The 15,699-nt window shown below is 32.7% G+C and overlaps 1 protein-coding gene across 1 annotated transcript; it reads right to left on the bottom strand.

Annotated features, from left to right (window-relative positions):
- Positions 1–1,091: 1,091 nt before the first annotated feature.
- Positions 1,092–4,624, bottom strand: LOC133663690 (uncharacterized; the record flags this gene model as incomplete). The annotated part of the gene is made up of 3 exons (XM_062068373.1): positions 1,092–3,120; positions 3,174–4,203; positions 4,402–4,624. Coding segments are annotated over 3 exons (1,440 nt in total), but the record flags the coding sequence as incomplete, so codon positions are not given.
- Positions 4,625–15,699: the final 11,075 nt, after the last annotated feature.

The following is a 15,699-nucleotide window of genomic DNA, read 5'->3' as shown; positions in this document are numbered from 1 at the left end:
CACAATGTTTATATTCTCTTATTTAATACTTGACTGCCCCCAGTGGTGAAGATGTGTTATTACACAATGTTTATATTCTTTAATACTTGACCGCCCCCAGTGGTGAAGATGTGTTATTACACAATGTTTATATTCTTTAATACTTGACCGCCCCCAGTGGTGAAGATGTTTTATTACACAATGTTTGTATTCTTTAATACTTGACTGCCCCCAGTGGTGAAGATGTGTTATTACACGATGTTTATATTCTTTAATACTTGACTGCCCCCAGTGGTGAAGATGTGTTATTACACAATGTTTATATTCTCTTATTTAATACTTGACTGCCCCCAGTGGTGAAGATGTGTTATTACACAATATTTATATTCTCTTATTTAATGCTTGACTGCCCCCAGTGGTGAAGATGTGTTATTACACAATGTTTATAGTCTTTAATACTTGACTGCCCCCAGTGGTGAAGATGTGTTATTACACAATGTTTATATTCTTTAATACTTGACTGCCCCATTGGTGAAGATGTGTTATTACACAATGTTTATATTCTTTAATACTTGACTGCCCCCAGTGGTGAAGATGTGTCATTACACAATGTTTGTATTCTTTAATACTTGACTGCCCCCAGTGGTGAAGATGTGTTATTACACAATGTTTATATTCTCTTATTTAATACTTGACTGCCCCCAGTGGTGAAGATGTGTTATTACACAATGTTTATATTCTCTTATTTAATACTTGACTGCCCCCAGTGGTGAAGATGTGTTATTACACAATGTTTATATTCTCTTATTTAATGCTTGACTTCCCCCAGTGGTGAAGATGTGTTATTACACGATGTTTATATTATTTAATACTTGACTGCCCCCAGTGGTGAAGATGTGTTATTACACAATGTGTATAATCTTTAATACTTGACTACCCCCAGTGGTGAAGATGTGTTATTACACAATGTTTATATTCTTTAATACTTGACTGCCCCCAGTGGTGAAGATGTGTTATTACACAATGTTTATAGTCTTTAATACTTGACTACCCCCACTGGTGAAGATGTGTTATTACACGATGTTTATATTTAAGAAACAACAAGAGCAAACTGAAATATGAGCACTTTATTTGGAAAATCACCTGATGCAGCACTTCCTGTTTCACCTGAATGGCACAACTTTCCCTTGTTTACACCATTGTTGACCTCATTGTTTACCATTGTTGACCTCAATGTTTACCATTGTTGACCTCAATGTTAACCTCATTGTTGACATCATTGTTTACCATTGTTGATGTCATTGTTTACATTGTTTACCTCAATGTATACCATTGTTTACCTCATTGTTTACCATTGTTTACCTCAATGTTTACCATTATTTACCTCATGGTTTACCATTGTTGACGTCATGGTTTACCATTGTTGACGTCATGGTTTACCATTGATGATGTCATTGTTTACGATTGTTGACGTCATGGTTTACCATTGATGATGTCATTTTTTACCATTGTTGACGTCATGGCTTACCATTGTTGACGTCATGGTTTACCATTGATGACGTCATGGCTTACCATTGTTGACGTCATGGTTTACCATTGATGATGTCATTGCTTACGATTGTTTGCTCGCAAGTACAGCCCGGAGGACAGGACAGGGAAAGAAGGATAGGACAAGGAAAAAGTGGACAAGGAAGGAGAAGGAAAGAGAGAGTGGACAAGGAATGAGGAGACAAGGAAGGAGTGGACAATGACAAGGAAAGAGAGAGTGGACAAGGAATGAGGAGACAAGGCAGGAGGAGACAAGGAAGGAGTGGACAAAGAAGGAGAAGGAAAGAGAGAGTGGACAAGGTATGAGGAGACAAGGAAGGAGAAGGAAAGAGAGAGTGGACAAGGAAGGAGGAGACAAGGAAGGAGAAGGAAAGAGAGAGTGGACAAGGAAGGAGGAGACAAGGAAGGAGAAGGAAAGAGAGAGTGGACAAGGAAGGAGGAGACAAGGAAGGAGAAGGAAAGAGAGAGTGGACAAGGAAGGAGGAGACAAGGAAGGAGAAGGGAAGAGAGAGTGGACAAGGAAGGAGGAGACAAGGAACGAAAAGAGAGTCCTCTGAGCCCAAAGCAAAACCCTGAGAATGAGGACACAAAGTTGTCATGCAGGAAAGTAATCAAAGTTCATGCTGTCAACTAATCAATCATGCACTTATTGACATCATGGAAGAAGACAATATTTCAGTGATCAATGACCATCAGTCAATCAAATGATTAGAATAATACATCAATGATTCATGAATATCAGATCAATAGACTTGATTAAAAGGATGATTATTGGATATTATCCAATCAGATCAAAATAATTGATTGAAAGGATGGTAAATGGATATGATCCAATCAGATCAATACCATTGATTGAAAGGATGATAATTAGATATGATTCAATCAGATCAATAGAATTGATAGAAAGGATGATTATTGGATATCATCTAATCAGATCAATATAATTGATTAAAATAACGATTATTGGATATGATCCAATCAGATCAATATAATTGATTAAAATAATGATTATTAGATATGATCCAATCAGATCAATAGAATTGGTAGAAATGATGATTATTAGATATCATTCAATCAGATCAATAGAAATGATTGAAAGGATAGTTAATGGATATGATCCAATCAGATGAATAGAATTGATTATAAGGATGACTATTAGATTTGATCCAATCAGATCAATAGAATTGATTGAAAGGATGATTATTAGATATGATCCAATTAGATCCAATGAGATCAATAGAATCGATTGAAAGGATGATTACTGGACGTGATCCAATCAGATGAATAGAAGAAGGATGATTACTGGACGTGATCCAATGAGATCAATAGAAGAGATGATCAATAGATGTGTGGTGGTCACAGTGTAGAGCTCCTAAGGCCGGGTCACCTGGTCTTCAGACCTTCCTTCAGGCGCCGCCATCTTGTTTGAGGCGCTGACTGCGAGCCTTGTAGACCTCGATGAGTAAGTCTTTCACGTACTGAATCTCTCGCTCCACAGACTCCGCCTTGTCGCGAAGCTCCCGGTTCTGTCCCTCCAGCCCGTGAAGCTCCTCCTCCAGAGAGTCTAGCTCCGCCCTCTTCCTCAGCCTGTACCTGCACACATCTGCCGTCAGCCGGGGGCCACGGATCAATACTGACCAGGTTACCTGTGAGCGGCCGTTTTGTTCTGGTCTCTCTTCTTCTGCTTCCTCTCTCCGGTGTTCACGTCCAGACAAGCGGCCGATTTCACCGAGCACGCTTCGTCCTTTAGCCTGTGGCCGCGGTGGGCGGAGGCGCCGGCGCCGGCACCGGCCGCCGTTCCCTCGGACAGACACTCGTAGCTTTGGTCCGCAAGGCATTCTGGGTAGAGGTAGTGGCCGTGTTGGGGCTCGGCCGGCGCCGGATGGTCCAGGTCGCCCATGAAGCCGTGGTACGGTTCCGCCGCCAGCGACTGGTGGAAGTAGCCGTCGGCCATGGCGGTCTCTTGGGGGACGGCGGCCGGCAGTCCGGCGTCTTTGCTCCAGTGCTCGCCTGCACCGTAACTCAGGTTGACTTTGTGACTCTTGTGCTCGTAGGAGCAGAAACTTCTGGCGATCTCTTCGCTGCAAAACATTCCTTCGGAGAAACAATAACTCTCCTCTTCCTTCAAGGACAAAGCACATTCTCTCACCTTCTTCACGCTGCTCTTGCTCGCCGCCTTCAGCGCCGAGTAATGATTGACGGAGTACTCGGCGCTGCCTGAGTAACTTCCTGCGCGCCACGCCTCCGCCTCCTCGCCCAGGACTCTTCGCCCGCTGCGGTGGTGGTGGTGGTGGTGGTAGTTGTACGGAGCCGGCCGCGCTATCTTGGAGCGGCTCACGGCCAGATCCAGGTCGCCGGTTGCCAAGGTAACGACCACAGGGCTGCTCTCCGATTGGCCGCCCCCGTAGGAGCCGTAGGGGAACTGGTAGTACGACGGCGAGCCCATGGCTTTGTCACATTTGGAGGATTTGCTCTCGCAAGACTCGGAGCGGAAGTAGTCCTCCAGCTGGGCCAGCTCCTCCTGCAGGAGCGAGGTCATGACCTCCAGGTCGGAGGGCGCCTTGACATGGCGCTCCGGCGGCGAGGGCGGAAGCGAGGACCCGGGAGACGAGGCGCTGGTTGACACGAAGGAGGACAAATCCACTTTTTCCGTCATCCAATCTGAGCGACCATCACCTGAAAAAGGCAAGAAATCACGTGAGGTGTGTCCGATCAGGAAGTAGTCGCAAGTGAAAGTGAAAGTGAAAGTGAAAACCGACCGATCATCTGAAAGTGGTTGAAGGGCATGTTCCTTCGCGCGCCAACACCTTCGCCTGCACTGCGGCGCCCGCATCGCCGACCGCCAACATAAAAAAGCACCTTGGCCAAACTCACCAATCACTGCTCGCCTTTCCGCTGGCTCCGCCCCCGACCTGGCCCCTGATTGGCTGCGGCTAGCCTGCCGGAGAGGAAGACCGTGCGGTGTGAAAACCAGGGGAAGTCTTCTGCCGAGGATCCATGCCGCCGTCGTCCCGTCGGCTTCCGACAAATTCTTCCACGCCGATAACCTCGCCGATAACCTCGCCGATAACCTCGCCGATAACCTCGCCGCCAAGTGTCACGCCCAGGAACCCACGCCTGTGCACAAACATGACGTCATCGTTGCAATTACAACATCCTCATATCAATTACAACATCCTCATTTTAATTACAACATCCTCCTTTTAATGACATCGTCATTTTAATTACAACATCCTCATATTAATTACGTCGTCATTTTAATTACATCATCAAATAACATCATTATATGAATTACTAAAATTACTACAAATATTAATAAATATTAACAATATATAAAATAACTTCAGTGTTTTAACAAACAATCTTTACAAAAGTATTTCATGACATCATAGTACATCATGTTGCTTGAAATACTAGTAAGAAGTAACAGTAGTACTACTAAAAAGTACTTCTAACAAGTAGCAGTAGTACATATTAGAAGTGACAGTAGTACTAATGATCGAGTAGCAGTAGTACTAATAAAAAGTAGTGCAGATAATAGAAGTACTACAAATACTTGTAGACCTACTACAAATAGTAAAAGTAGTACAAATGCTTGTAGAAGTAGTGGAAATGCAAGTAGATGTACTACAAATGATAGTAGAACTACTACAAATATTAGAAGTAGGAGAAGTACTACAAATGATAGTAGGACTACTACAAATGTTAGAAGTAGGAGAAGTACTACAAATGATAGTAGGACTACTACAAATATTAGAAGTAGGAGAAGTACTACAAATGATAGTAGGACTACTACAAATAGTATAAGTAGTACAAATGCTTGTAGAGTAGTACAGAAGTAGTAGTAATGATAGTAGAAGTAGTGGTAATGATAGTAAGAGTACGACAAATGCTTGTAGAAGTAGTAGAAATACTAGTAGAAGTATTACAAATGATAGTAGAACTACTACAAATGCAAGAAGTAGTACAGAAGTAGTAGTAGTAGTAGTAATGATAGTAAAGGTAGTACAAATGATAGTAGAAGTACAACAAATGATAGTAGAAGTGTTACAAATGCTAGAAGTAGTAGAAATGATAGTAGAAGTACTACAAATGATAGTAGAAGTACATCAATTGATAGTAGAAATACTACAAATTCTAGAAGTATTACAAATTACAGTACAAGTACTACAAATGACAGTAGAGGTGCTACAAATGCTACAAGTAGTAGAAATGATAGTAGAAGTACTACAAATGATAGTAGAAGTACATCAATTAATAGTAGAAATACTACAAATTCTAGAAGTAGTAGAAATGATAGCAGAAGTACTACAAATGGTAGAAGTAGTAGAAATAATAGCACAAGTAGTAGAAATGCTAGTAGAAGTAGTAGAAATGCTAGTAAAAGTACTACAAATGATAGTAGAAGTAGTAGAAATGATAGTAGAAGTACTACAAATTATAGAAGTAGTAGAAATGCTAGTAGAAGTACTACAAATGATAGTACAAATAGTAGAAATACTAGTAGTAGTAGTAGTAGTAGAAATGCTAGTAGAAGTAATAGAAATGCTAGCAGAAGTACTACAAATTATAGTACAAGTAGTAGAAATGCTAGTAGAAGTACTACAGATGCTAGTAGTATAAATGGTAGTAGTACAAATGATATTAGAAGTAGTACAAATAGTAGTAGTATACATAGTAGTAGTACAAATGCTAGTAGTACAAATGCTAGTAGTATAAATGGTAGTAGTACAAATGGTAGTAGTACAAATGGTAATAGTATAAATGGTAGTAGTATAAATGGTAGTAGTACAAATGGTAGTAGTATAAATGGTAATAGTATAAATGGTAGTAGTACAAATGCTATTAGAAATAGTACAAATGGTAGTAGTATAAATGGTAGTAGTACAAATGGTAGTAGTATAAATGGTAATAGTATAAATGGTAGTAGTATAAATGGTAATAGTATAAATGGTAGTAGTATAAATGGTAATAGTATAAATGGTAGTAGTATAAATGGTAGTAGTACAAATGCTAGTAGTACAAATGGTAGTAGTATAAATGGTAATAGTATAAATGGTAATAGTACAAATGGTAATAGTACAAATGGTAGTAGTACAAATGGTGGTAGAAGTACTTACCTCATAGTTTGTGTGTAGTGAAGATTTATGAGGAAGTTTAAAAGTCCATCAGTCACTAACTAGATCACTTGTTGTCTTCAACTAAACACCAACACTAGTCCTAACTATCACTAGTCTACAACTAAACACCAACACTAGTCCTAACTATCACTAGTCTACAACTAGCACTAAACACTAGTCGCAACTATCACTAGTCTACAACTAGCACTAAACACTAGTCCTAACTATCACTAGTCTACAACTAAACACCAACACTATCCTAACTATCACTAGTCTACAACTAGCACTAAACACTAGTCCTAACTATCACTAGTCTACAACTAAACACCAACACTAGTCCTAACTATCACTAGTCTACAACTAGCACTAAACACTAGTCCTAACTATCACTAGTCTACAACTAAACACCAACACTAGTCCTAACTATCACTAGTCTACAACTAAACACCAACACTAGTCCTAACTATCACTAGTCTACAACTAGCACTAAACACTTTACACAACAAGATGGCAAGTTTCATGGAAGAAAGAAGAAGAAGATGTGAAGTTTCATGAGAGTAAGACGAAGAAGACGTGAAGTTTCATGGAAGAAAGAAGAAGAAAATGTGAAGTTTAGTGAGAGCAAGACGAAGAAAATGTGAAGTTTAGTGAGAGCAAGACGAAGAAAATGTGAAGTTTAGTGAGAGCAAGAAGAAGAAAATGTGAAGTTTCATGGAAGAAAGAAGAAGAAGATGTGAAGTTTCATGGAAGAAAGAAGAAGAAGATGTGAAGTTTAATGGAAGCAAGACGAAGAAGATTTGAAGAAGAGAAAGTTTGAAATGTTTACAACTCGTGGCACCTCCCCCGCCTCTTCACCGCTCATCGAATCACTCCGCTGGTAGTGACGTCATCCGCAGGACGGGACTTTCCCGCCACCAAGAGACATCTAACGTCTCCTTTGCCTTACTTTTACTCTTTTATTCTTCACTTTCAAGCTTTCATCTTCACTTTCACTCTTTTATCTTCACTTTAACTCTATCTTCACTTTCACTTCTCACCGTCCCTCCTGTCCTCCCGTCTTAAAGTGACAGTACACTAAAGATATATGGCTCAACAACCTTTTCCCTCCTTAAACATGTCAGAGGTGCACCTTGCTTTTACACCTGAGACGAGTTCAAAGTCCAATGTGAGTTTTTATAATCAGACAAAGTCAGATGTGAGAAGTTACAAGTCACAGGAAAGTACTAGCTTTCGGCGAGCCTCGGCGGAAGGACACAGTATTGCAGAGTGGAGGTGTAAACTGTGTTGCAGTCCTGTTGCATCATGGTTACAATATTCTTTGTTTTAAATTATATATTTAAATATTCTTTATTTTAAATGATATATTTAACATCATGGTTACAATATTCTTTGTTTTAAATTATATATTTAAATATTCTTTATTTTAAATGATATATTTAACATCATGGTTACAATATTCTTTGTTTTAAATTATATATTTAAATATTCTTTATTTTAAATGATATATTTAACATCATGGTTACAATATTCTTTGTTTTAAATTATATATTTAAATATTCTTTATTTTAAATGATATATTTAACATCATGGTTACAATATTCTTTGTTTTAAATTATATATTTAAATATTCTTTATTTTAAATGATATATTTAACATCATGGTTACAATATTCTTTGTTTTAAATTATATATTTAAATATTCTTTATTTTAAATGATATATTTAACATCATGGTTACAATATTCTTTGTTTTAAATTATATATTTAGATATTCTTTATTTTAAATGATATATTTAACATCATGGTTACAATATTCTTTGTTTTAAATTATATATTTAAATATTCTTTATTTTAAATGATATATTTAACATCATGGTTACAATATTCTTTGTTTTAAATTATATATTTAAATATTCTTTATTTTAAATGATATATTTAACATCATGGTTACAATATTCTTTGTTTTAAATTTTATATTTAAATATTCTTTATTTTAAATGATATATTTAACATCATGGTTACAATATTCTTTGTTTTAAATTATATATTTAAATATTCTTTATTTTAAATGATATATTTAACATCATGGTTACAATATTCTTTGTTTTAAATTATATATTTAAATATTCTTTATTTTAAATGATATATTTAACATCATGGTTACAATATTCTTTGTTTTAAATTATATATTTAAATATTCTTTATTTTAAATTATATATTTAACATCATGGTTACAATATTCTTTGTTTTAAATTATATATTTAAATATTCTTTATTTTAAATTATATATGTAACATCATGGTTACAATATTCGTTGTTTTAAATTATATATTTAAATATTCTTTATTTTAAATTATATATTTAACATCATGGTTACAATATTCTTTGTTTTAAATTATATATTTAAATATTCTTTATTTTAAATTATATATTTAACATCATGGTTACAATATTCTTTGTTTTAAATTATATATTTAAATATTCTTTATTTTAAATTATATATTTAACATCATGTTACAATATTCTTTGTTTCAAAATATATATTTAAATATTATTTATTTTAAATGATATATTCAACATCATGGTTACAATATTCTTTATTTTCAATTATAGATTTAACATTATGGTTACAATATTCTTTGTTTTAAATTATATATTTAAATATTCTTTATTTTAAATTAAATATTTGACATCATTGTTACAATATTCTTTGTTTCTTTATTTTAAATTATATATTTAACATCATGGTTACAATATTCTTTATTTTAAACTGTATATTTAAATATTATTATTTTAAATTATATATTTAACATCATGGTTACAATATTCTTTATTTTAAACTATATATTTAAATATTATTTATTTTAAATTATATATTTAACATCATGGTTACAATATTCGTTGTTTTAAATTATATATTTAAATATTATTTATTTTAAATTATATATTTAACATCATGGTTACAATATTCTTTGTTTTAAATTATATATTTAAATATTCTTTATTTTAAATTATATATTTAACATCATGGTTACAATATTCTTTGTTTTAAACTATATATTTAAATATTCTTTGTTTCTTTATTTTAAATTATATATTTAAATATTCTTTGTGTCTTTATTTTAAATTATATATTTAACATCATGGTTACAAAAAAATATTAGTTTTTTTATTTTAAGTTATATATTCAACATCATTATTAAAATGTTCTTTGTTTCTTTATTTAAAAAAATATGAATTTAAATATTCTTTGTTTCTTTATTTTAAATTATATATTTAACATAATTGTCACAATATTCTTTATTTTGGATTATATATTTAACACAATTGTTACAATTGTTTTTATTTCTTTATTTTATGTTTGACATCATTGTTGGAATATTTTTGATTATATGTTTAATATCCTTATTACAAAATTTAAATGAAACAAAACGGATGAGTAGGATTTTTACATTGATGAATAATAATTGTATATTATCATAGAAATAATAGTCTTGTAGCACCACAATAACAACACACTCAATTATTGCACAATAATAATTTATTATAATGATATAGTATTAATAATAATAATACACATTCTCATTTCAGTCAGATGTATAAATAATAATTATATATCCTGGGGGCGTGCCGGCAACTTCAGGGTTCTAGGTTCGATCCCCGCTTCCGCCATCCCAGTAAATGCTGTTGTGTCCTTGGGCAAGACACTTTACCCACCCTTTGAGTCACTAGAGAAAAGCGCTATATAAATATAATTCACTTCATAATTCACTGTTTCTTAAACAATATACAGTTCGAAAATGAAACACTAAAAACTATTTCCAGTACCTCAATATAACAATTGATTGATGAGTTAAGTACTACGTAAAATAAGTATTACGTGAGATGAGTACTATGTAAAGGAAAATATTTGTTAAAACTGACTATTTAGGATCATTAATAAGGGACAATTAGAGTTAATAAGTATCATATTAAAACTGACTATTTAGGATCATTAATAAGGGACAATATTAGTTCATAAGTATCATATTAAAACTGACGATTTAGGATCATTAATAAGGGACAATATTAGTTCATAAGTATCATATTAAAAGTGACTATTTAGGATCATTAATAAGGGACAATATTAGTTCATAAGTATCATATTATAACTGACTATTTAGGATCATTAATAAGGGACGATATTAGTTCTTAAGTATCATATTAAAACTGACTATTTAGGATCATTAATAAGGGACGATATTAGTTAATAAGTATCATATTATAACTGACTATTTAGGATCATTAATAAGGGACAATATTAGTTCTTAAGTATCATATTAAAACTGACTATTAAGGATCATTAATAAGGGACGATATTAGTTCATAAGTATCATATTATAACTGACTATTTAGGATCATTAATAAGGGACGATATTAGTTCATAAGTATCATATTATAACTGACTATTTAGGATCATTAATAAGGGACGATATTAGTTCTTAAGTATCATATTAAAACTGACTATTTAGGATCATTAATAAGGGACGATATTAGTTCATAAGTATCATATTATAACTGACTATTTAGGATCATTAATAAGGGACGATATTAGTTCATAAGTATCATATTATAACTGACTATTTAGGATCATTAATAAGGGACAATATTAGTTCATAAGTATCATATTAAAACGGACTATTTAGGATCATTAATAAGGGACAATATTAGTTAATAAGTATCATATTAAAAGTGAATATTTAGGATCATTAATAAGGGACAATATTAGTTCATAAGTATCATATTAAAACTGACTATTTAGGATCATTGATAAGGGACAATATTAGTTCATAAGTGTCATATTAAAACGGACTATTTAGGATCATTAATAAGGGACAATATTAGTTCATAAGTATCATATTAAAACTGACTATTTAGGATCATTAATAAGGGACAATATTAGTTCATAAGTATCATATTAAAACTGACTATTTAGGATCATTAATAAGGGACAATATTAGTTCATAAGTATCATATTAAAACTGACTATTTAGGATCATTAATAAGGGACAATATTAGTTCATAAGTATCATATTAAAACTGACTATTTAGGATCATTAATAAGGGACAATATTAGTTAATAAGTATCATATTAAAACTGACTATGTAGGATCATTAATAAGGGACGATATTAGTTCATAAGTATCATATTAAAACTGACTTGAGGATCATTAATAAGGGACGATATTAGTTCATAAGTATTATATTAAAACGGACTATTTAGGATCATTAATAAGGGACAATATTAGTTCATAAGTATCATATTAAAACGGACTATTTAGGATCATTAATAAGGGACAATATTAGTTCATAAGTATCATATTAAAACTGACTATTTAGGAACATTAATAAGGGACAATATTAGTTCATAAGTATCATATTAAAACTGACTATGTAGGATCATTAATAAGGGACAATATCAGTTCATAAGTATCATATTAAAACTGACTATTTAGGATCATTAATAAGGGACGATATCAGTTCATAAGTATCATATTAAAACTGACTATTTAGGATCATTAATAAGGGACGATATCAGTTCATAAGTATCATATTAAAACTGACTATTTAGGATCATTAATAAGGGACGATATCAGTTCATAAGTATCATATTAAAAGTGACTATTTAGGATCATTAATAAGGGACAATATCAGTTCATAAGTATCATATTAAAACTGACTATTTAGGATCATTAATAAGGGATAATATCAGTTCATAAGTATCATATTAAAACTGACTATTTAGGATCATTAATAAGGAACGATATCAGTTCATAAGTATCATATTAAAAGTAACTATTTAGGATCATTAATAAGGGACGATATCAGTTCACAAGTATCATATTAAAACTGACTATGTAGGATCATTAATAAGGGACAATATTAGTTCATAAGTATCATATTAAAACTGACTTTTTAGGATCATTAATAAGGGACAATATTAGTTCATAAGTATCATATTAAAACTGACTATTTAGGATCATTAATAAGGGACAATATCAGTTCATAAGTATCATATTAAAACTGACTATTTAGGATCATTAATAAGGGACGATATAAGTTCATAAGTATCATATTATAACTGACTATTTAGGATCATTAATAAGGGACGATATTAGTTCATAAGTATCATATTATAACTGACTATTTAGGATCATTAATAAGGGACAATATCAGTTCATAAGTATCATATTAAAACTGACTATTTAGGATCATTAATAAGGGACTATATCAGTTCATGAGTATCATATTAAAAGTAACTATTTAGGATCATTAATAAGGGACAATATTAGTTCACAAGCATCATATTAAAACTGACTATTTAGGATCATTAATAAGGGACGATATTAGTTCATAAGTATCATATTAAAACTGACTATTTAGGATCATTAATAAGGGACGATAATAGTTCATAAGTATCATATTAAAACTGACTATTTAGGATCATTAATAAGGGACAATATCAGTTCATAAGTATCATATTAAAACTGACTATTTAGGATCATTAATAAGGGACTATATCAGTTCATAAGTATCATATTAAAAGTAACTATTTAGGATCATTAATAAGGGACGATATTAGTTCACAAGTATCACATTAAAACTGACTATTTAGGATAATTAATAAGGGACGATATTAGTTCACAAGTATCATATTAAAACTGACTATTTAGGATCATTAATAAGGGACAATATTAGTTCATAAGTATCATATTAAAACTGACTATTTAGGATCATTAATAAGGGACAATATGAGTTCATAAGTATCATATTAAAAGTGACTATTTAGGATCATTAATAAGGGACAATATGAGTTCATAAGTATCATATTAAAAGTGACTATTTAGGATCATTAATAAGGGACAATATGAGTTCATAAGTATCATACTAAAAGTGACTATTTAGGATCATTAATAAGGGACAATATGAGTTCATAAGTATCATATTAAAAGTGACTATTTAGGATCATTAATAAGGGACGATATTAGTTCATAAGTATCATATTAAAAGTGACTATTTAGGATCATTAATAAGGGACGATATTAGTTCATAAGTATCATATTAAAAGTGACTATTTAGGATCATTAATAAGGGACAATATTAGTTCATAAGTATCATATTAAAAGTGACTATTTAGGATTATTAATAAGGGACGATATTAGTTCATAATTATCATATTAAAAGTGACTATTTAGGATCATTAATAAGGGACGATATTAGTTCATAAGTATCATATTAAAAGTGACTATTTAGGATCATTAATAAGGGACAATATTAGTTCATAAGTATCATATTAAAACTGACTATTTAGTATCATTAATTATGGACAATATCAGTTCATAAGTATCATATTAAAAGTGACTATTTAGGATCATTAATAAGGGACAATATTAGTTCATAAGTATCATATTAAAAGTGACTATTTAGGATTATTAATAAGGGACGATATTAGTTCATAAGTATCATATTAAAAGTGACTATTTAGGATCATTAATAAGGGACGATATTAGTTCATAAGTATCATATTAAAAGTGACTATTTAGGATCATTAATAAGGGACAATATTAGTTCATAAGTATCATATTAAAACTGACTATTTAGTATCATTAATTATGGACAATATCAGTTCATAAGTATCATATTAAAAGTGACTATTTAGGATCATTAATAAGGGACAATATTAGTTCATAAGTATCATATTAAAAGTGACTATTTAGGATCATTAATAAGGGACTATATCAGTTCATAAGTATCATATTAAAAGTGACTATTTAGGATCATTAATAAGGGACAATATCAGTTCACAAGTATCATACTAAAAGTGACTATTTAGGATCATTAATAAGGGACGATATTAGTTCACAAGTATCATATTATAACTGACTATTTAGGATCATTAATAAGGGACAATATCAGTTCACAAGTATCATATTAAAAGTGACTATTTAGGATCATTAATAAGAGACGATATTAGTTCACAAGTATCATATTAAAAGTGACTATTTAGGATCATTAATAAGGGACGATATTAGTTCATAAGTATCATATTAAAACTGACTATTTAGGATCATTAATAAGGGACAATATTAGTTCATAAGTATCATATTATAACTGACTATTTAGGATCATTAATAAGGGACAATATCAGTTCATAAGTATCATATTAAAACTGACTATTTAGGATCATTAATAAGGGACAATATTAGTTCATAAGTATCATATTAAAAGTGACTATTTAGGATCATTAATAAGGGACAATATTAGTTCATAAGTATCATATTAAAAGTGACTATTTAGGATCATTAATAAGGGACAATATTAGTTCATAAGTATCATATTAAAAATGACTATTTAGGATCATTAATAAGGGACAATATCAGTTCATAAGTATCATATTAAAAGTGACTATTTAGGATCATTAATAAGGGACAATATTAGTTCATAAGTATCATATTAAAAGTGACTATTTAGGATCATTAATAAGGGACAATATCAGTTCATAAGTATCATATTAAAAGTGACTATTTAGGATCATTAATAAGGGACAATATTAGTTCATAAGTATCATATTAAAAGTGACTATTTAGATCGTCACAGGAAATGACACGTCCCTCGCCGAGTCCCAGCAGGAGGCCAGGAAGTACATCACGGTGGGCTCCACTGGAGCCTTCGCCGGACTGGCAGGATGAGCGGGTGCTGGAAGGGATAGCAGCTGTGGTGCAGCTGCTGGAAGCTGCCTTGGAGCAGGAACGGGTGCTGGGCGCTCAGCCGGTGTTGGTCGTCGTGGCGCCGCGACCGGCGTAAGATGCGGGGCTGCGACCGGCGTAAGACGCGGTGTGGGACGGGGTGGTCGACGCGCCGGCACAGGCGATTGCCGTGGAGCCGGGACAGGATTCACAGCAGGTGACGGGGAAGGTGGCGGCGGTGGCCTCGCCGGTCGGAGAGCCAGAACCGGCGGCCGAGCCGGGAGGAGCAAAGGCGGCGGTGGCCTCGCCGGTCGGAGAGCCAGAACCG

This window comes from Entelurus aequoreus, linkage group LG13 (genome assembly GCF_033978785.1).
Source record: "Entelurus aequoreus isolate RoL-2023_Sb linkage group LG13, RoL_Eaeq_v1.1, whole genome shotgun sequence".
Taxonomy (NCBI): Eukaryota; Metazoa; Chordata; class Actinopteri; order Syngnathiformes; family Syngnathidae; genus Entelurus; species Entelurus aequoreus.
This window is presented reverse-complemented; position numbering and strand designations above follow the sequence as displayed.